Here is a 21,109-nt window from a genome sequence, read left to right on the forward strand (position 1 = left end):
AAGCACCAGAATCCCATGGGTGCATCCCTGTAGTTCCAAAGGGAGAGTGCTTAAAACCCTGGGCAGTGTAGCGAGCTGTTCAATAAAAAGAAACATAACAATTCAACTCAAACAGGCATGTCCTCAGCAAGACTCTGAAATGTCCAGCAAAGTTAGGCCAGTCATAAAAATAGCTGACTTATTTTTTAATGTATTTTGAAGCATAGCTCAAGGCAGAAAAGAAGGTGTCTGTAGCATTTCCCCAAGAAGTACAAGATTTTGGATCACTACCTCTTCTGAAGCTGATGAGATTCTTGCAAGACAGTCTGGTACATGCTTGATTGGAGGATATGCTGTATTTTTATGTTGAAAGCAACAGAAAAATAGCTCAGGGTCATAGCTCTAAAGGAAAAGCAGTATGGCAGACTGGCATCAGCCTTAATCCAAAGGGGAAAGGTAATATAACTTCATCTCTGTCCCCAGAACCCTGCTCCTCATAAAATAATACTCCAAACAGTGGCTAAGCCAAAACATCCTCTCCCAAAACAAGACAGTCTCCTAATAATTTGTTGTGTTGTCCTTCGAATATGCAGTAAGATGAAATCACCTTTAGTGCTGAAGGGCTGGAAGATGACTCTCTCAAGGCACTGACAGGACAAACAGAGAAAGCAAGAGAAGCAAATAGAAGAGGACTTCATGGTGACTACCAGAATGGAAAAAAAGTAATAAGTAAATGGGGAACTCTGGAGAGTGGCTAAAAGCTAAGGACTTCCCTGACAACAGCAGTAAGCTTTTTATAAGGAATACAAGAACCCCACCAAATGTCAAAATGTGTAAGTTCTCCTAGAATTACGTGAGAAGTCTGAAAATTCCGATTTAAAAACAACAAAAAATACCAAAGCCAAACACAACACACAATTTTCAATTTATTAACAGATTATTATTATTACTACTTTTCATAAAATGCCAAATGGGAACAAGTACTTCTGTGAGCAGAATACTGAAGCTTACAGAAAGACACAAGGAAAACTTAGTTCAGAAATGAACACCAAATCCTTCACTGTGTGTGTGGGCTTATACAAGTCATGGTCCTTTCTGTTGTGTAAGGTTTTATCCAAAAGACACTTTACAGTAACACATATTAGTTGATGGAATGATGTCAGTGAAGTGTCCCAAAGTACCCAGGTTGCTCCAACTCTCCATAGCTCAGGACCACAGAAAAATGGCCCAGAGAGACGTAAATAACATATATAAAGCCTTGTAATTCAAACAAAATGAGTGATTCCGTAATCAGCAAAGCCTGCTATGCTAAACACTGTTAATAATTATGTTTTCCTCCAGCTACGTGTACACATTTATTCACAGTGCCTAATGCTGAGAAGCCTACTGAGATTTAGAGGCATAAGAGGTAGTAGAGACATCTTCTCACTCACCCAATGCTGAATTTTGAATATAATTAACTAATATTTCAAAGAAATAGTTTTATTTCTTCTTGTCATCATCTGTACGCCTGTGTTAATGTTTGAAATGGATCAGAGATGAGAATCATGAATCAAAAAGAAACATACTAACAGCAAAAAACTTTGTAACAAAACACTTTCAAAATCCACTGGAATCTCATGATCCTAGATGCTAATTAAGCCTTTGCTTTGATAGCTCAGCTCCAACTATTTTAGAAAAATCTTGTCCTGCATGCCCTTTACTTCTCAATTACCCATCACAGGATATTTCACACCTTTGTTGGAAGCTACTCTCAGAAGACTTAAGAGACCGTTTATTTGGTCCAGAGCAGGAATTCTCATCTTTCCATCCTGCAGTGGTGACCAAGACCTCTGCAACCTGAATGTAAATAAATAAGGTTGGACTAATAGCAGAGAGGACTGGTGATAAAGTGTGGAGCTTCTTAACCACTACAATTACAGTTAATGAAATATCAATAGACAGAAGCAGATAGTAAAAATACAATAGTATACTTTGAATTAACAAAGGGCTTCCCAGTAAAATGAGATGGTATTACAGCATTCTGCTGGGACAGCTTATTCCATTAATTTGTCCTCTATTTAAAGAGGTCTCTACAGATGCCCAACATACTCTGGACAACCTTCCCACAATTAACAGTCTTACTGTTTTGTCTTTGCTGAGCTTTAGGAAGACAATACCATTTATTTAATGCAGATTAAAATACACATTGATAATGAAGAACAGATTAGTGAAGTCTTAGTTAATTACTATTTTCAGTACAGTTCACTATCAATTAATTATATTATCATGTAATAGCTAGCATACATCTGTTCCCAATTGGTTAAATACTTCAGCTATACTCCTACTGAAACCCACAGGAAAATTCCCATTGCTGAAAAAAGCTTTAATGAAGTTCCTAATACTCAGGAAAACAAGGTTAGTCATATGTACATCCATGTTGCTTTGGTAGCATTTGGGGCTTTAAACTAGGTAAAGTAAAGTTACTCTGTTGTATATAGGGCTTGTCCTATAGTTTCAGCTGTGTTATCTGCCACACAGGAATGCACTAAAGCACAGGTTTGAAGGAGTTTAGCAGCTGGTGTAAGCAGCTCAATTTATGTCATAACTTGGGAATATTTCCTAGAGAAAAATCCTCAGATCATGGGCAGTGTTCTTAACATAAGGACTCTGTGGTTTGGAAAAGTGGCAAAGAGCATGTGGATTATCAAATACATACAACTGCAGCAGAGTAACTGAAACCCAGATATGCAAGAGACAACCATTGCTATAAAATTTTCATGTTAAAGAATTGGTGAAAAATTAGAATAAACATTTTTCAAAAATGTTAATATGCTGGGATTTAACGGTTAGCTTGACTCCAGAACTTGCCACTATTACACAAACTAATACCACATCACAGCTGCTCAAGACATTGCTTAGAAGAATGTATCATAACTTTGGGTTTTATTTAATTTCTCACCCTTTTCAGTCTTTAAATGCCTAAAGACAAGATCTTCTATACAAAAGTGGCTCTTCAGATAAGAAAATCTTGAATTAACAGCTATACACTTAGAGTTGTTCTTCCCCTTCACAACATTCACTTGCATTTTAAATAAATTGCTAATCCCTTTAGCAAGCATTTGAAGACCTTGGAACTGTTTCCTCAGTATGTGTCTTTCAAGAAATAATACCAAGATGCCGACATTGTAACACTATTTGTGGAGAACCTGAGAGTCTTCATCACACGCACAGAATCTAAGGCATGGTCCAGAAATTCTTGAGGTCTGCACTCGGGGTGCGCACGACCTTGGGAGAAAGTCAAGGTTCATTTCTTGATGCACCCTCCTCCAGTAAGTGGTGTACAACCTAAAGCACCTATTTCATTGCTTTATCAAACTCACAAAGCTTATTCACTGCATCACTGCCCTGTCTCACTACTAACACAAGTGAGACACATCAGCACAGAATGCCTCATTAGCCAGAACGTATGATTTACAGAACATTAATGTTCTCTGACCACTCTGTGCTCAAGTGTACAATAAGTTTACTGGATGGAGCAGTTGGTCCAGGGATGAGGCTGACTTAAATCAAGGCAGACAGACCTGTTCTGTAGAATGGAAGTTCCAGAATACAATTCTGAATGCTGTACGGGGGACCTTTTGTGCTTGGGGTTTACACATTGTCCTTGTACAGAAGTTTCAGAGTCCAATTTGTCCTCCAGTGTAATTTCAGAGCACTGCTCTACCCATCAAAATAATGTATGTCCCAGCCTAAGAGTCTTGCCCATAAAGATAAGCAAATATTTTTAAAAAATAATTTCATTCTACATTACTAAAACTAGCAGACTGCTCCTTTAGCTTGTTACCGTGTAACATTTTATTTTCAGCAAATTAAAATAATATTTGTATCTCTTAGTAAGTTAGTGAAAAGCAAATTACTCTCAGATAAATAAAGTTTTGTTAAATAAATTTATCCATCCATGAAGTACAAATTTTTAATTTCTCTGTTGAATGATTACATAATAGTCCACACAATCAAGATCTGGCAAATTTTTCCTCTTTACTTTCTCCTCCTTAAAAAGATTGAATTAATTTTTTTTTTGTACAAGACACCAGAAGTATTCCATTTCAAGTTTTCCTATTCCAAACTTCCAGATTCAAAATGTTTCTCATTTTCTTGGCATTAAGCTTCTGGCTTCACAATTAAAACACATTAGATAGATCTTAGGATGTCACCAAAATGTGTAATGCTGTCGCGATGCATGTTTAAATTTAGGCAGGCAAGTAATCTGATTAAAGTCAGTATCTGCAAAGTCAAACACATAAACTCAAGAAAAGGTTTAATATTGTTTCTGCGCTCAGCTTCTCAAGTGCATTCATAGCTATTTCTCTAAAATGTTGAATTACCTGCATCCCATTTAAAAAATACAATTCCAAGATACTAAGTGTGCTGTACAGATATTCTTAAGGGTTCCACAGAGAGATGTGGCAGAGATTAGTTGTTCATGGTATGCCTCTCTTCCTAAAACACAAGAACCATCTAAATAGCCCAATTAAGAGAACTTGAACTGTAGTTGAATTATACTGAACTACTGAATTAAGTTGAAAGTAGCAATTCTATTGTTTAACACAATGGTTAATACAAGAAATCACTTTGTACAGAAACTTAAATTTGGTACTCGAGCAAAATCCTACCGATTTGGGAAGAGTTTTATGCCAGGAACTACAGTGATCCTTCAAGCACTTCTGAATTAGCAAGTGTTAGTAAGGCCTGCAAGCATCTGCAAAAGTGGGATCTGAGAATTTGGCCCTTTATCTATCTATTTAGAATAAAAGAAAAGGAAATACTAGTTTATGCTGCATTTGTTGAATTCCTAAATTATTTAAGATAATTTATTTGCAATATTTCAAAGGGTTTGCGGTTTTTCAATCATCCTATACCTGACCAATGTTTGTAATCCCTGTCATTCCTATAATGAATTCTAGGTATAGAATATAAAAGTAGTTTTTGCTGAAACAGCTTACAAAGAGAATAATCATACTTCATGCTCCAAAGCATACAATAATGACTGGTAAAATTATGAAGGACCCTAATTTTATTGCACTACTTCTATACAAAATACAAACTCTTTTGGAATACAATATAGGAGCAACATATTTGGGTTTTTTTGTTGTTGTTGTTTTCTAACATCAGCAGAACTATCCATTTGACAGATTAATAACTGAAAAACAGAAAAAAAATCAAATAACAGAAAAACACCTCCCATGCAATAATTCCATTGAATGCAACACTCCAGATTATTAAAAATGAGCTAGGTAGACTAAGAATAATCTAAAAAACTCTGCTAAACAAAAACAGTGTGACACAAAGATCAGCTGACTTTTAATTATACTTTAATTGAAACCTATTTATCTAAATGAAAAACCCACTATGAACACACGAGCTACCCTCACCATGCAGGCTGGGCAAACTCAAAGTATGTTTTGAAATGTGGATGTACCTAAAATACGGGATTTTTTTTTTTTTTAAGATTACAAGAACTGAACTAAACCAATATATTTCAGATTTGGCAGGGGAGAGGAGGAGGGTGATAATATACTAAGTAATTCAGTACTTCATCCGTATGACCTTAGTCTGACTGCAGTTCAATTAGTCTATACCACCTGAATAATTTTTACAATGGAAAAAACATAATGTATAGCTCATTAGTTTCCTAATTATTTCCTCTTCCTTCGGGACAAATAAAAAGGCATCTTTGCAGTTCATCTCTGAATAGGGCTGTGCATAATACTACTTCAAGAAACATTATCACAGATCTGCTGAATACAGTGATGTCTTCACCTACAGATACACCACAGCATCTGACACTGTTTTGACAGCACTTAATATATTTTTTACAATCTAATAAAAGAATCTGCAACAAAGGAAAGTAATATTAATTTATATTACAAGATACTGTAGTATAAATTTATAGCATTTCTCAACTATAAGTTAGGAATAATATTCAAAAATATAAAGAACAAAGCCCCTAAATCAAAACAGTAAGTTAAAAAGAACCGAAACAGATTTTTAGAAGGCTGCAAAATGCTTTGAAAATATTAAGAACAAAACTCAACTGTTGCCCCCAATTTCTTGCTATGAGTTCTGTTTTTTCACAGCCCATCCTGAAGGGCAGACAATGCTAAATTTATGACAGCACAATTTCTCAGATATCTATCATAGGTTCCTCTCACTCACATTAAATCCTTCATTGTTTCTCTACACAGCCTACTCTAGAAAGAAATAAAAAAGTAAAAATTAAAAAAATATGGGTTTTTTCCTACCTGTATATCCAATTTTATTTACAATGCCTTGAGAGAGAGAAAGACATTATGGTACAATTACACCAAACTATCCGACATCAATCTCAGCTGTTTACTAAGACTAAGAATACCAAAAAAAAAGTTACACAAACTTTCACAATTACACACTAATTTTTAGAACCATCACAAAATGACAAAAAAGTTATCAACTTTAAAATACAGAAAAAAATTACATAGCTTTAAGAACAACGAAGTTACTAAAAATATTTTTTTACCATACCTCCTTTAATTTTTTTTCCAGAGAGTTGATCTTTACAGATTATTAAAAAAAAATTCTTCAGCGACGAGCCTTTGTATTTTATTTTTATTAAAAAAAAAAAAAGTCACACAAATGATAAAATATTTTGTTTTGGCCATTTGTCTCCCTCCTCCAAATGGACACTTTATAAAAACCTTCTGTACTTTTTTTCCCCCTCCCTCTCTCCCTCGCTACTACCTCCAAGATGGTAGGAAAGTTGTTGTTTTGGAGGGCAGAGGAGCCGCTCTCTGATGTTATGTCCTCGCAGTGCCTGTAGTGGTGCTATAGGAGGCTGCTGGCTCTCTTCTTGAGCAGCCCCAGCAGCCCTGCCTTCTTTGCTGGAGAATATATTCAGGGATTCCCCTTAATAATCACCTACCCTCTGAGCACTTTGTAGTTTTAAAATAATAAAAGAGCCCCCAAAGCTTCCTCCCCACAAAAAGCAGGATTTTCTCAGAGACAGGGGGGCAGCAGCTCCTCAGCACAGAGCCCGAGCACATTCCCAGTCCCTCTGCTGGGGAGGAAACTCTGATCTGTCAGCCCAACAGAGGGAAAGGGGGGAGAGGAGAGAGAGGAGGGAAAAAAAAGCAGCTGGAAAGGTAAGCCAGGCCCGGCCTGCATCCCCGGGCTCGCGTAGCGCGGCAGGCGGTGCGGAGGGTGCAGGGCGGGCGGGGAGGCGGGCTACTCGAGGCCGGGGATCGGTCGGAGTGGCGTAGGCCGCAGTAGGGGGTGCGGGGAGCCAGGGGGGTTTTTGAAGCTTTCGGGCGCCGGGAGGAGCGCCGGAGGGGGGTGAGACGGCCGCCGGGGCACAGCGGGAGGGTCGGGCGCGGCGCCTTTGCCCGGGAGGTGAAGGGCGGCGGGGGAGAACGGCGGCGGGGGGGCGCTAGGCCTCGGCGCGGCGCGGCCCGGCCGCTCCGCTCCCCGCCCCGCCGGGCCCCCCGCGCCGGGCCCCGGGCCCAGAGCGGGCCGAGCCCCGCCGCCGCCGGGGCCGGGCGGCTGGGGGGAAGCAGAGGGGGCGCCGCGGTTGGGGCCGCTCTTCCCCCCCAAGCCCCCCCGCCCCCCGCGCGGGGCGAGAGGGCCGCGGGACGGGGGGACGGGGGCGGCATTAATTTGCCGAAATGACTTTTAATGAGCGGTGCCGGGGTGGGGGGGCACCCCCTCCCCCAGCCCGGTGCGGGGCCGCCGCGGCGGAGGCGGTGCTGGTCCCGCGGGGCTGCGCCGGCCGCGGCCTGGAAAGTTTCGCAGCGTTTTTGGGGTGCTTTACCCCCCCTCCGCCGCCGCCGGCCACCCCCCGCCCGCGGCCGTGGGGACGGTGCCGGCGGGGCGGGGGCACCTCAGAATGCGGCCGCAGTTTCCCCCCCGCCCGTCCCGTACCCCTTTTTCCCCCCGTCGGTGACCCCCTTCGGCCGGGCCGGCGGCGGCTGGATTCGTCGCACAACTTTTTGGGAGGTAGAGGGGGGCGGTTTTGGGGGTGCGGGGAAGCCCTCGGAGTGTCTCGCCCCCCCCCCCCCCCCCCCCCGCCCCCCAGGCTGCCGGCACGTGGGGCCCCGGGCCGGCCCCCGAGCTCGGAACGAGGGGCAGGGGCGAGGGGCTGCCCGTGGCAGCACCTTCGGTGCCGGGCCCATGTCGGGCCCGGCGGCTGCCTGAGCCCTGCCGGGGCCGGGCTGGGGTCCCTCGGCCACCCGCTGTCCCAGGACCCGTTAGTGGGACAGGAGCCACAGCCACTGGCACCTCAGCCCGGGGAGGGGAGCGCTCGGTAGCCCCTACACGGCAATGGCCGTGTCTGGCCCCCTCTCATGTCCCTGTGGGCTGGGGGTGGTCTGTGTGAGGTGCTGCTGCCCCCCAGGACTGAAAATAAAAGGATCCTTTTTTTCAGGGAAAAGAAGGTCTGGTAGTTGTGAAGTGAGTGCACTGGAAGACCCATCATCGCACTTCACCCCGCACAGGTGAAATAGCTCCGGTTTCTAATGCGGGAGGTGGCACGTTTCGGTCAAATATTCCTTAATGTGTCTTTTAGGTCAAAAGTATAGTGGCTTTGTACAAGTAACCTCAAATGAATTTTAGAAGTGACAGTGACACTCACCTTAAAGCCTTATATTATACCATCTGATTAAAATACATAGAGTTAGTTCTAACTTAGTTACTCAACAACGTGCAATGCAGGTTTACTTTAAGGCCTTTTAGTTTTTGAGGGTTGGGAGACTTAAAAATAAAATTGACAAAATTAGGGCAATGCACTGTTCCCCTGTAGACAGGTGCCCTCCCCTGTGGGCTCACCTGTAGTGGCAGTGTTCCACGCTCAGGCCATACCCACCAGGTACCACTTCTGATGGCTGAACTGGAGAGCTCGTGTTTTGTATGAAGCTGTCACTTACAAACTGGTGACATTCAGCCTTTTCATGAACTGTTTGTAGTACATACAAAGATCACACAAGTTTTATTAATTGTAAAGCTAAATTATTTACTGGAAGCAACGCTAAATTTAAGTACTGGGGGTTATTTTGATGTTCAGTAGTTTTGTGATGAGTGATTGAATTTGTGTGTAGGACCTGGTCCTACAGAACTGTGTGTACTATGTTGTCATGGTATGGTAAATCATCAGGAGGTACAAATTTATTTTAGGACCACACTGAAACTCCAATAGCTTATACCTGCTGAAAGGCTCCTCTGTGAGGAGCTCTGTTGGTTTATTTATTGAGTATTCCTACTGAAGCAAGAATGATATTGTATTGTGAGAAAATAAGTTTATTTGTCTTTGTAGTATTGGGACTAAAAATAAGACAAAGGTATTTTGTTTAACCTCATCTGGAAAGGCAGGCTATGTGTTATTTGACTAAATAAAAGACTTGGACTTACTCTTTTTCCCCAAGTATAGATGCAAGGTGTGTTATGGTATGCTTAATCTCTACTTTATCTCAGGATATTGCTTTTGGTATTTTGAGATGTTTCTAAAGTACATTTCTGCCCTGTTGCAATGTCATAAAGGGTCCATTTGTTGCTGTATCTGAAGGCTGCTCTTTGCAGCCCTGCTCATCCTTGCAAAACCCAGGCCTGTTTATAACTACATTGAAATAACCATGCGTGACAACCTCCCTGTGAGGATGTGATAGCAGGACTGGGGCCTGGAGACCTTCTGCTCAAATAGAGAAATCCTTGTTCAAAAAACTTTCAAGATACAGAGCCCATCTTGAACCTTAGGTCAGGAATAGCCATGTATAGGAGATTACTTTTTGAAATCTGTAGGAATGTACTCTTGACAGTAGTTACAAATTTTCCTACGTAAGTTCTTTTTTCTTTACAAATCCTCTGAAGTTTCTAAAATTTGTAGAGTCTTAAATGTTTGTTGTTTTTTAGGGTTTGGGCTATCTTTGTCAGGTTTTCTCTAAGATACTATGAGGTGCAGATGAGTGAATCAGCTGAAATTAAAATTCCTGTTTAAGTTCATGTGGTGTAGGAAAACAAAAAGAACCTGTTCAGTTTGTGAGCAAAGACTTATTTTCCTCCTCATAGTTATGTTTTCTGCTCTTGATAGTAACCAGTTACAAGTCTGTAAGTTCTCTAGCTGTTGCTATTTTTAGGAATAATGCTTAATTCTGTATTTATTGTGTTATATTCTAAAACATAATCTGTTTTACCAGTGTTGCCTAAAACATTCTGCTGCTTTTCTGTTAATATATTGGACATCCTTATGCAATGTAAACTGCCTTTTGCCAGAACTGAAGTAATAAGCTTTCTAAAAAGGCAGAATGAGGGCAATATTGCTTCTTTCTTCCCAGGTAGATCTTAACATATGAAAAAAAGTAGTCCAAAATACGATTCCAGGTGGTAACTAAAAATATCTTGTAAGATCTTAACATGTTGAATGCCTTGATCTGTCAGGGTACCTGCATGTGTGTTACAGTACCTGCACTTCAGAGGCCTTCCTGAGTAAGGACTGTACTCTAGTTCATGAAAGCGTTCTGTACAGGAACTCTTGTAGCTGATGTTGGTTGCTTCCCAGTGTCCTCTGTCTCAATTTGAGTGCTTTTACTGACAAAAAGAGTCTTGTTTCCACAATTACAGCATTCTTGGTTTGCTAGCTGAGTATAGTAGAGAATGGAGCTGTTAAAAGACTAGAACTAAGTGAAACTTATGGTTAGATCACAGCATAGGGACAGAAGTTACAACTTTGTGATGTTGATGTTGATCACAATTAGATGTGGTACAGCTTCTCTTGATAGAACAAAACATTTCAAAGAGAGGTATTACTTGCTATGAAATAGAGAAAATGAATGTTTTAGATTCATACTTAGAAGTATACTTTTTACTAATACTGATTGAAAAGTTTTGCTATAAAATAGCTTTAAGTACCTGTCTTTTTGTCATGAACCTTATGGCTTCTGTTCATCTTGGGGTGGATGAAATTCCATGTTTCCAAACATCTTGCACACCGTGTGTTTGCTCAGTTTCAGGAAATGGGTCTGACAGTGACAGGTACTTGTTCTTTCTTGGTCAAGAGGAAATGACAAAACTACTATTGATGTTATTTGTGCTTGTGGAGAAGCTGAGATTCTTGTAGATCCATGTTCTACTTCTGGACCCAAGCTGATGGTTTTGGGAACCTACGGAGATGATTGTACCTTGTCTGTGAGATGTCATGAACACACCAAGCAATTTAACATGAAATTTAGGCTAGTATTAGCAAATGCAAACAACACAATAAAGACCTCTGTAGTTGTGGATTTTGTTTGGATGCAGTGTGTGAAGCTCTGAGCTCAGTCCTCTTAATTATACATCTTTTAACCACCAGCATATAATTGCCTTGCAATTTACAATGCATTTGGGGATTCCATTGCCTAAAAGGGTCCTACGTACATTGAATGTCAAGTTCTGAGCATATGTTTAAGAATGTTTCAACCCACATGATTTAAAATACTCTAATATTTTCAGCACAGCATTTGTGCAAAATTACCGGTCGGAGTTTTGAGGCTCTGGTGCTTTGGGCTTTCTGTTAGTGAGTAAGCCATTGCCTTCCCTGTAGATCACTCACAATGTCAGGTACCAGATTTCTGTATGACATAATGCTGCTACTTGGGTATGGTTATAGTAAAGATCATCCTCCAGAGTTTGCTGCTACACTGTTTTCCAGCCTCTCTGAAGGAGTGTTTAACTCTTTTGGAAGAGGGTGTGTGGAGTGCAGAGCTACAACTGTGTTGTCTTTGGAGCTGATGTGCACTGCAAGGGAGCTGATTATGCCTGTACTGAAAAGCCAGTACTAAAAGGAAGTTGGAAGTTGGCTTCTTCCAGAGGGTGATAGTAGGTGTTGGCAGTTGGACAGGTGTGTTCCTGTGTGTATTGAAAACTTTCATTTCTCTTTTTGCAGTCACTGTGCAAACCACCTTCAGTTATCTTATGGACAACCAGTGGCTGCACTCAGCAGGACAAATAGCTCTGCTCTTAAGTGCTGATGTCTCAGAGTGTGACTTTGCTCTGTGTCCTGCATGTCCTTGCTATAAAGCCTTGCTGGGGTGCTAAGTTTGTTACTCTTCTTCACACGTCCAGATAGGACTTTAGCCAGAGGGAGGAGATTTTCTTCCAGTCAGCTGCTCAAGAATAAAAAATGGGACAAAGAGAGAAGTGAATGTGTTATGAAGTTACAAATATTAGTGATAAACTTATAAGAATGTGAAAAATACCCTGCTGGGTCAGATTACCTTGGATCCAACCTAATGTTCTGTTTAGGGCAGTAGGAATAAGTGATGCTACTTAGGAAGGGCATTAAAGCCCAGACACTTTTTTTGTGCTTTCTTCTCTTACTCCTCCACCACCCATATTTGTTAAAATGGTCATGCTAGAGAGTGCATCACTTATGTCCCCATTGTCCATGAACTTCTCTATTGCCTTTTTGAACCTGATGGTACTGTCTGCTTCCATAGTCTCAAGTGATTGCAAGCTCCAGCAGTTCACTGCCTGTGAGTAGTAAAAATGAAGAAATACTTCTTTGATATGTTTTGAGTCAATCTCTTACTAACTTCATCAGGTACCTCTAGCTGCAATATTTTGTGATCTGGTATGGCTGCTCTGTATTTACCTTATTCCGTACCATGATTTTTTATTTTGCAAGGGCACACATTTTTGGATTCCCTTCTGTTCTTTGCCCTGTTGTTTCTTAGTAGCTCAAAATCTTTTATTTAGAATCAGTTGTTTAAGGAAAATCTAGGTTCCTCACGAAGCAGCTTCTGGTTTCTCATTCACGGGTTGTGGCTAAAGTTAGTTTGAGCACATGCAGGCATAATTTTTTTTCCTGTCAAACCTTCCTACACCTTCAATGTAGAGTATAAATGCAAAACTGAAAACAGCTTCCAGAAAGTTTTGTATTCTGATATTTTTATAGTGAAGTACAGCTGCTTAAGCATTTGCTTTTTCCAGGGGAAGTCCATGTTTCCGTCATCTCTTACTGAATCCTGTGGGACAAAAATAATTTCTCCCCCACCCACTATTTAGCTAAGTGTAGTTTCAGTTCTCCTCAGTTAAGTGACATGTGCCTATTCCACGCTTGTGCTACTTTTTACGTAGCAGCAAAAAGCTCTGATAAGAACTCCTGTAAATTGTTAAAAATAAAACACTGCATTAGATGAAATCAGAATGAAGAGACTTAAGTGTCTTTGTTATTTTTATATATATATATTTATATACACACACTCTCTCTCTTATATGGTATGCCATGGAAGTTAAAAAAAAAAGCTCTTCTTAGATTAAGTCCAACTTCAGTCTCTGTTCCTGGCAATGTATCCACATAGTGACATGTCTTTTGGGGAGTCTGTTTAAGAATTTACCAATAAAGATATAATTGCAAGTTTGAGAAAATTGCTGTGTTGTTTTTTTAATATTACATTGGTTGGCTACCATGTTTGTTGGCTTTCTTGTTCCTTGCACTGTAGTTGTACTGTCAGGATTTTTAATATGGCTATTTTTGCATGAGCTTCTTTTAGTGTATGTATAGACCCAAAAACTCACGTTCATGCTTATTGGTTTCCCTGGGGATTATTGTCAGTATTTTTGTGTGAGTGTTTCAAATGGCATTGCCCTTGTGCCCTGTATCTCTCAGACAGGAGAGAAGTGAAATGCTATGCCTGCCTTGACACAGTCAAGTTAAATGCAAAAATAAGACTTAATTATGAGTTAAACCCAAAAATAAGACTGTGGCCACAAGAATAAATCTAGGATTAGTGGCTGGGAACTGTGGAGCAGTTTCCTTACAGAAGCTTAACAGAGGCACACAAGGTATGCATTTCTTACTGTTTACTTTGGAACCATCCTAAGGAACTCTTTCTTTGGTCTATTGCCTGCTAACCTTCAGAAAAGAAATACAGCTGGGTTGTACAAAAGAGGAGAAGGTTAGTGATCCATCAGAAACTTTGCAAAGCGTGATAGTGGTAGTTTAAAAGAAGGTGAAAAATAAACCAGAAGAAAATAGAGAGCAACACGTGGGTCACTCCAGCTGCAAGATACACTTGGTCTTTCAAGTTTTATGTCCAGTCCAGTGTGCCACCTAATCCAAGCTTTGATAAACTGAGAGAAGCAGACTCTCAGCAAAAGGCTTTCTGTCAGTGTTGTGTGTGTGGGTCACAAGTAGTTGAGACTCATTTGATTACTTTTGCTGCCATAGTAATAGAGGAGTCCATCTCTCAGGCACCTGGGATACAAGCACTGACCACAACTCCCGTATGGTCATCGTGTTCCCATGAGATTTATGCGTTTTCTTCATGTTGTTGCTGAATACTGGAGGATATATCAGTATCTGCCTGAGCCAAGGTTACTGAAAGGAATATTTGGTGCTTAACATGCTAAAGAGATTGTTTCCTTTTCCCATTCTGTCTTTTTGAAGCAAACAGGCAACAATGAACTTTCTTGTTCTTAAGACTGACATGTTGTAGAAAGTCATACTCCGGTGATTGGTTGATTTCAAGTATATGTGTGTGTATGTACATAGTGCCTTTGAGAAAAGCTGGGAAAGGGGATTGAAATTGGTCCAGGTGACTGTGTGTATGTTGTGGCTCTCTGGTGTAAGCAAAGCATGAGGCTCCTGCCTCTGGGGCTGGCCGCTTCCCTGTGCGCTTGGAAAGGGAAAATGTGTATCAAGAGGAAATACAAAGTTACCATTATTGTCAAATGATTGTTCAGGTTGCTTGTAGTAGTTACATTCTGTAGCACCTGTCTCCATTCATGTGCTCGGTAATGCTGTGTGTGTGCACGTACAGCTGTTCCAAGAATTTTAAGTTTTTAAGTGTTTGTAAGTCATAATACTCTAATGTCTTTCTGCATTTACAGCTAGATATATGCTAATGAAGGCCAGGTTTATGTTGTTTACTCTGTGGGATAGGGTGTTTTGTTTTGCCCTAGTGACTTAAAATTGGTTTTCTAGATCCCCCAGTGCTGTAGTGCTTTGTCATTTTCTCATGGTACTTTTTTACAGCAGAAAGTGGAGGCTTGTACCTTTACAAGAGGAAAGTACATCTTTCCTGCAAAGTCCGTGTAGGTTTCCTCTTTGCAATTCTGTTCTTGCCATTTTGGGCCTTGGGAACAAGTAATTTCATTGAGGTGGTAATCTGTACATTTGTCACATGCCTCTAATTTATTACATATTTCCTGAATATCATGTCTATGAATATTCCTTTCCTTGTTGTACAACACATATGAAACTGAACTGAGTGCTCAAAAGAGTTCATTCCAGTGCTTCAGGATGACCTTCCTGAATAAAAGCTACCTTTTGCAGGTTAAGCTTAGTGTATCACAGTAGCTGCAGAATATATGTACTATTAATTTTTTTTTGACACTACTTTGGAATGGTTTGGGAGTTTTGTTTGGTTTTTTGAAAAGATTATTGCCAAAGACATCCATAATGTTGGGATCTGAAAAAGTACCTTATGGCTGCATGGATTTGCACTGTAGGAACCTGCTTTGGGAACTGTAGGAACCACTGTAGGATCCCAGCCTCTTGCTGAATTGACATTTCAGCCCTTCTGGCATTCATGGGAGTACTGACTGGTATTAATGCCTGTATTTCCCTAAAATAGGTACAGTGAGGTAGGATAAACTTTGAAGAACCATGATGACCTCAGGTAGGACTGCATATGGATGCTTGCAGAAATTGTAAGCAGCTACAAAATCCGAAAGACTGGTCATCAGGTGTGGTAACGAAAGCTTTTTTTAAAAAAAGCTTTGTTGCACTGATTGGCAAAGTAATTTTGCAGAGCAAAGACAGTCTGTGGTGGTTTTGTAAACAAAGATACCTTGAAGTAAACCCTCTGCAATCAAATGGGTTAATCATCTTTCAGCTTGATTTATGAAAGCAAGTGATCTAATCTGACACTTAACCTTTTTCAACTTGTAGCTTCTAATCACTTTCTGGTAGATGAGTGAAGTTCTGTTAAAGTGATTTAAGTGTGGTGGCAGTAGAATTTTCTTTCCCCCAGTAATTTCTTTAATGTTTTCCAAGATCTGTGACTACTGATTGAAAACTATTGTGCTGTTGTTTTATTGGATGCTAGCTGAACCACGGGCTTGGTGACTACGTGTGCCTGTTTACTTACTGTAGTAATATCTATTTTATTCTGACTGACAGTGACCCTTTTGATGTTTTCCTTAGACAATCTGCTTCATCTTGGTTCATCATCATTCCAAGATAGTGGTGTCCTTGGGGCTCTCTCTTAACACTGACATGGTGCAGAAGATTTAAAATCAGGTATTGTTTTGAATCCTTCTTTCCAGCCTGAATGAAACACACAACCTAGAACTGAATGCAGTTTTTCTTCCCTTATGTGATTTTTCTCAATATTTTGGTTCTTTCAGCTGATGTTCACAAGGAATAGAGTCACGTGATGTATGAAGGCAAACACATACACTTCTCTGAGGTTGACAATAAGCCCTTGTGCTCCTATAGCCCCAAACTGTGCAAGCAGAGGCGACTTAACGGCTACGCCTTCTGTATCAGACACGTTCTGGAGGACAAGACTGCCCCCTTCAAGCAATGTGAATATGTGGCCAAGTACAACAGCCAACGCTGCACCAACCCCATCCCCAAGTCTGAGGACCGTAGGTGAGTTCTGCTTTCCTCTCTGCAAAGTGGGAAGCGGCTGGGACGTTTTATTTAAGTTGCTGCCTGGTTTCAGGATGAGGGAGGGACTGGTCTGAGTCAATTGTATTCCAGGATGTTCCTTTGAGAATTTTGTTTTAAGACCAGTAAACTTTATTTTATTTTCTGTGAGAGTCAAGTACTCAGTGAGAGGGCAGTGACTTAATCCCAAGGAAGTTTATGGGAGAGTTCACTGCTTTTCACAAATTCACTATAAACTGTGGATCAAACCTGCTACACAATATCAGCTGTTCTAACTCATTTGCTTTGTCACTCACAGTACATGCTCTTAGAAAGGCCTGCTTGTTAAGCCAGCAGTGCCAAAAGCACACTTCCATCTGCTTTTTCAGGACAAGTAGTTGAAAATGCTTATGTTCTGGACACGGTGGCCAGTGACATGTAGGGACAAATCCAGAATTACAATTCAGTGTTGGTGATATGGTACTGATCTGTAGTATTGTTTTACTGGAATAAATAAGTATTGGTTGATAACAGATGAGCCAGCTGGGAAAGTGCCACATACTCCTTTTCTTCTTTGCTTCCCTTATTTCTTTCCCCCTCCCTGCCCAAATGAAGATGCCCAGATAGCCTGGGTATTAAATTCCTTGCAAAATATAGTCCTTGAACTTGTTGAAAGCTGGGAATTAAAAGCAGATTTCCTGAATTGCAGCCCATACTGTAACCACAAAGGCATTCTTCCTTGCTCCTTAAGACTTCCTGAACACCAGTCTCATTGGTCCTGCTCAGGCTGAAATAGCAGAATTTGTCTAATCTTGTCTGCCATCAATATATGACTTTATTTTTCAGAGTTGTCATTGCAGGTATTGCCAGCAATGCATTGTTTAATTAATATGTGTGTTAACTATCTGAGGCTTGTTCTTGTAGAAATGCTTTTTTAAACCTAAAATATGAATAAAATATGCCAAAAAAATCAAGCCACTATTCACTGACCTTTCACATTATTAGCTGCCATTCACTAACCTTTTGCATTATTAGTGGTGTTCCCACTGTGCCCTACATATAACTTCCTTCTCAGCTCACAGCTCCCTCTCTTGTCTGAAACAACAGTTGGACTGTGCTCTAAATTAACTTGCACTTCACCTGCCATTTCAGCTAAAGAGACTGATGAAGTGAGAAAAAAACATGAATGTTTGTCAAAAGCTGTAGGGCAAATGCTCAAATGGCACAAGATGAATAACTTGAAGCTGTAATTTGACAGTCAGTGAGTGTTTCTTTGCTACTGTACAATTGAGGCTCTTTGGAAATAAGCTCACAGAAATGATCATAGAAATTGTTAGCACAAATGGTATGCTGTAATTTCAGATGCAAGAGCTGACTGAGAGAGTTCCTGTTTACCAGGGGTCATACTGAAAAACAATAGAAGTAATAGTACTTAATGACACTTTTTTATGTCTCATATGTTCCCATGGAATTTGTGATTTTTCTTTACACCTTGAATTGAGTTCACACTTTGTTCTTTTTGATTTTTCTCAAGTTAAAGTGAAGTGTGGTCATGACATCTGGTGTATGTTATATTAGAATAATTCAGTTGCATGTCGAGTGTCACATTACAGTACTTGAAGAGGACAGCAGGTGTCTGAAAGAGAAAATAAACTTTTAATTTCAAATGAGAGGATGTGATAGTTGAAAGAATATTTTAAAAGACTGTTTCTCAGGGCAGAGTTTAATTTTAACAATAACATTTAATGAATGCTAGTGATAAGACTGTGACTGTTCTAAACTTCTTTTTGGCAGGCAAACCTGTATCTGTTTCTTAGAAGACTTTTTTCACACTCTGTTCAATATAAAGATGTTTGTAGTGTCTGAGTTCTTCACTCATAGCTTTTCATTTTCTGTGTACAGAATTACTGTCAGATGGTCATTTTGTCACAGTTTTAGACATGGAACTGTACAGGATCAGAAGCAGGCTGTATGATGCTCTGACAGCTATCTTCTTTTATACTTTTAGAAATTGTTAAAAAAAAGTATTTAAAGACAATGCACGCATTATATGCCAAAAGCTTCATAAGTCTTTCCACAGATAATTAAGAAGAATTATCACTTGACCCCAGACAAATGAGGTGCTACCAGCCACAAAGATGGTTAATATGATGCCATATTATTACATTTCTTATTAACCACTAACATTCTACAAATTAAATCTATTAATATATGTGATTTCATTGCCTTATTTGAAGTCTGATTTTTCTATTCACTATATTTTTTTAGAGAATATATATATGTGGGATGATACACACATGGGTTTTGTATCTCTCTTTTCTCTGAAGACATCTCCTACTTATTTCTTAACCAGATACACACAAAGATAATGAAATGCAACTTGATTTCTAAATATAGGTTTACTACAATATAGTTGAGTTAAACACTATTTCGTCTCTAATTCTCCTCACTGAAGAGAATCTTTAAATTCTTTGTTAATATACAAGCTGCTCCCCAGTTTGTTTGGGTCTTTTTTAAGAGGTGGAAATTTATACCAAACTGGGGTGTACTAAGAAGCAGAATGCATTTGTAGGTAGAAAAGCTGACTGTCTGAATTCTTGCCTTCCCAGTGGATGCAGGAAACAGTCCAGCTGAATTCTTCAGAGCCCATCACATTTTGTGTGCTTCATGTTATGATAATTTTAATGGATATCAACCCACCATATTTGTGGACTTAATTTGACATAACCTGCACAGAATAAGTGCCTTTGGTGCTGATTGAAGAAGGGGACAACCCCTGTATTAGATACTTATTGTGATACTGTCAGCTGAGCATAACTCACAGACAAGTTACAGAAGTGACAAACTGAGCCTCTAAGACAGGCTTGTTGGAGTTGGCTCTTGTAGGACCAGCTTGACCCTAATGGGTTTTGTGCTCAGAGCTATGTGAAAAGCACTGTGCTACTTGCAGGTTCAGTTCCTGTCTTCCCAGTAACCTGACTTCCATGGGCTTGAACTACTAATGCAGACTCTGCAGCACCCCGTGAAGTCAGAGCCACTTTAGGTCAGGGCTGACTAAAAAGCCATCCTGGAATGTGCAGGATGAGGAAATGTGGGTCCATGCCCCCCTGGCTGTGTGCAGGGCTAGCAAGAGCATGACATGGTCAAGGCTGAAGTGGTGCTAGTGAGAGCTATGCCTAGCCAAAACTGCTTGTGTGAGTCTGCTTTACCCAGAGAAGACTAAACTGCTCTTTCTGGTTTCTTCTTGCTCCTGTTAGTCCAAGCTGGAACAGCCTTGGTTATACTGGAAGACAGGGAGTTGGCAGAGCCTAAAGCACAGAGCCAAGTCAGTGTGTACTGGAATCTGAATGTTGTAGCCTGGCATCCGTGGGTTTGTGTCCAGGGGAGCCAGTTGGCTCTCAGTGGTGCAGTATGGTCAGCTGAAGAGCCAAAGCTTTATTCTCTGCCATATAAAAATGATTCTGTTAGAATTAAATGAACAAGACAAACCCTTACTAGCCAAAACTCAGAGAATTTTAGCAAGCTTATTACCTTTCCACAGACTTATTCACCTTTTCTATTTATTTTCTTACTGTTTTTGCAATGAAAACAGACTATGCAGTTCTACCTCCTCACATCAGCACAAGCACAAGATGACAGTAATTTAATTTCTGGACATTATTAGGGAAGCATTTGTGTTGAGTAGAACATGCATTTTATTGGCATAAGAGGGAAAAAAATTCCCTTGTGTTTGTTTAGTCTGTTTATTGGTTTTTTTCTTCTGCCATACCAAAAGTGCCGTGGTAACTGTTCAAACAACATATTTAAAAAGGGCTTAATTTTAAATATGGAAACAGTGCTTGTTGACTTTAAGGGAAGCTTTATTGAGCCCTCATTATATAATTTTATTTTTAGAAGTGCATCTCTCAGTATGAATTTACAGTATTCCAGTGTGTTCTAATAAGGACTGCACAAGTTGTTGGCTTTTAGCTTGCCTCATCTAGGTTTATTTTTTACTTAAAACATAATGTAATGAAGAAATTATTTAGGCAATAATAAGTAGCAGTGCTTTTCAGTGTTTTCTGATTTGTGAAATCTTAGGAGCGTGGTTCTTGAAAGAAACTATACATATATGGAGACCATTAAACAGCATATATGAATTTGCTTTCCCTTTTAAGGACCCTTTAGAGCTGTTCATGCATTGTTTCTTTAGAAATGGGTCGACAAGTTGAAAGTGACTAAACTGAAGTGCTAAACCTTTTTGGGGGTTATTTTGGGCTTTTCTGCCATTTTTTGCTCCATAAAGACCAGAATAATATAATGTTAACCTATTTTTTAACAAAATTTACTGTTCTCAGATTCATACTGATCCGATTTTAAAGAATACCTTCATGGTATTCTATTCATTATCTTGTCCATCATTACCTTGATGCAGGCATCACTCTTTCCTTGTATCTTTGGTCATCCATAAGCTGTAAATTATAGATGGGATTCTGCAAGGGCAAATTTTGATTG

The 21,109-nt window shown here is 40.0% G+C and overlaps 1 protein-coding gene across 3 annotated transcripts in view; it reads left to right on the forward strand.

Annotated features, from left to right (window-relative positions):
- The first annotated feature begins 6,833 nt into the window (after positions 1-6,833).
- INO80D (INO80 complex subunit D) overlaps positions 6,834-21,109 on the forward strand; it is a 45,601-nt gene continuing 31,325 nt past the window's right edge. For all 3 annotated transcript variants that reach the window (XR_010783912.1, XM_066553101.1, XM_066553102.1), the window contains exons 1-4: positions 6,834-7,139; positions 8,417-8,486; positions 16,169-16,264; positions 16,372-16,618. Coding sequence is in view for 2 of the 3 variants with exons in the window: in XM_066553101.1 (XP_066409198.1) it covers positions 16,401-16,618 (218 nt within the window). In the remaining variant the exon portion in view is untranslated. The remainder of the gene's footprint in view (positions 7,140-8,416; positions 8,487-16,168; positions 16,265-16,371; positions 16,619-21,109) is intronic.

Source organism: Molothrus aeneus, chromosome 7 (assembly GCF_037042795.1).
Source record: "Molothrus aeneus isolate 106 chromosome 7, BPBGC_Maene_1.0, whole genome shotgun sequence".
In the NCBI taxonomy this organism is placed as follows: Eukaryota; Metazoa; Chordata; class Aves; order Passeriformes; family Icteridae; genus Molothrus; species Molothrus aeneus.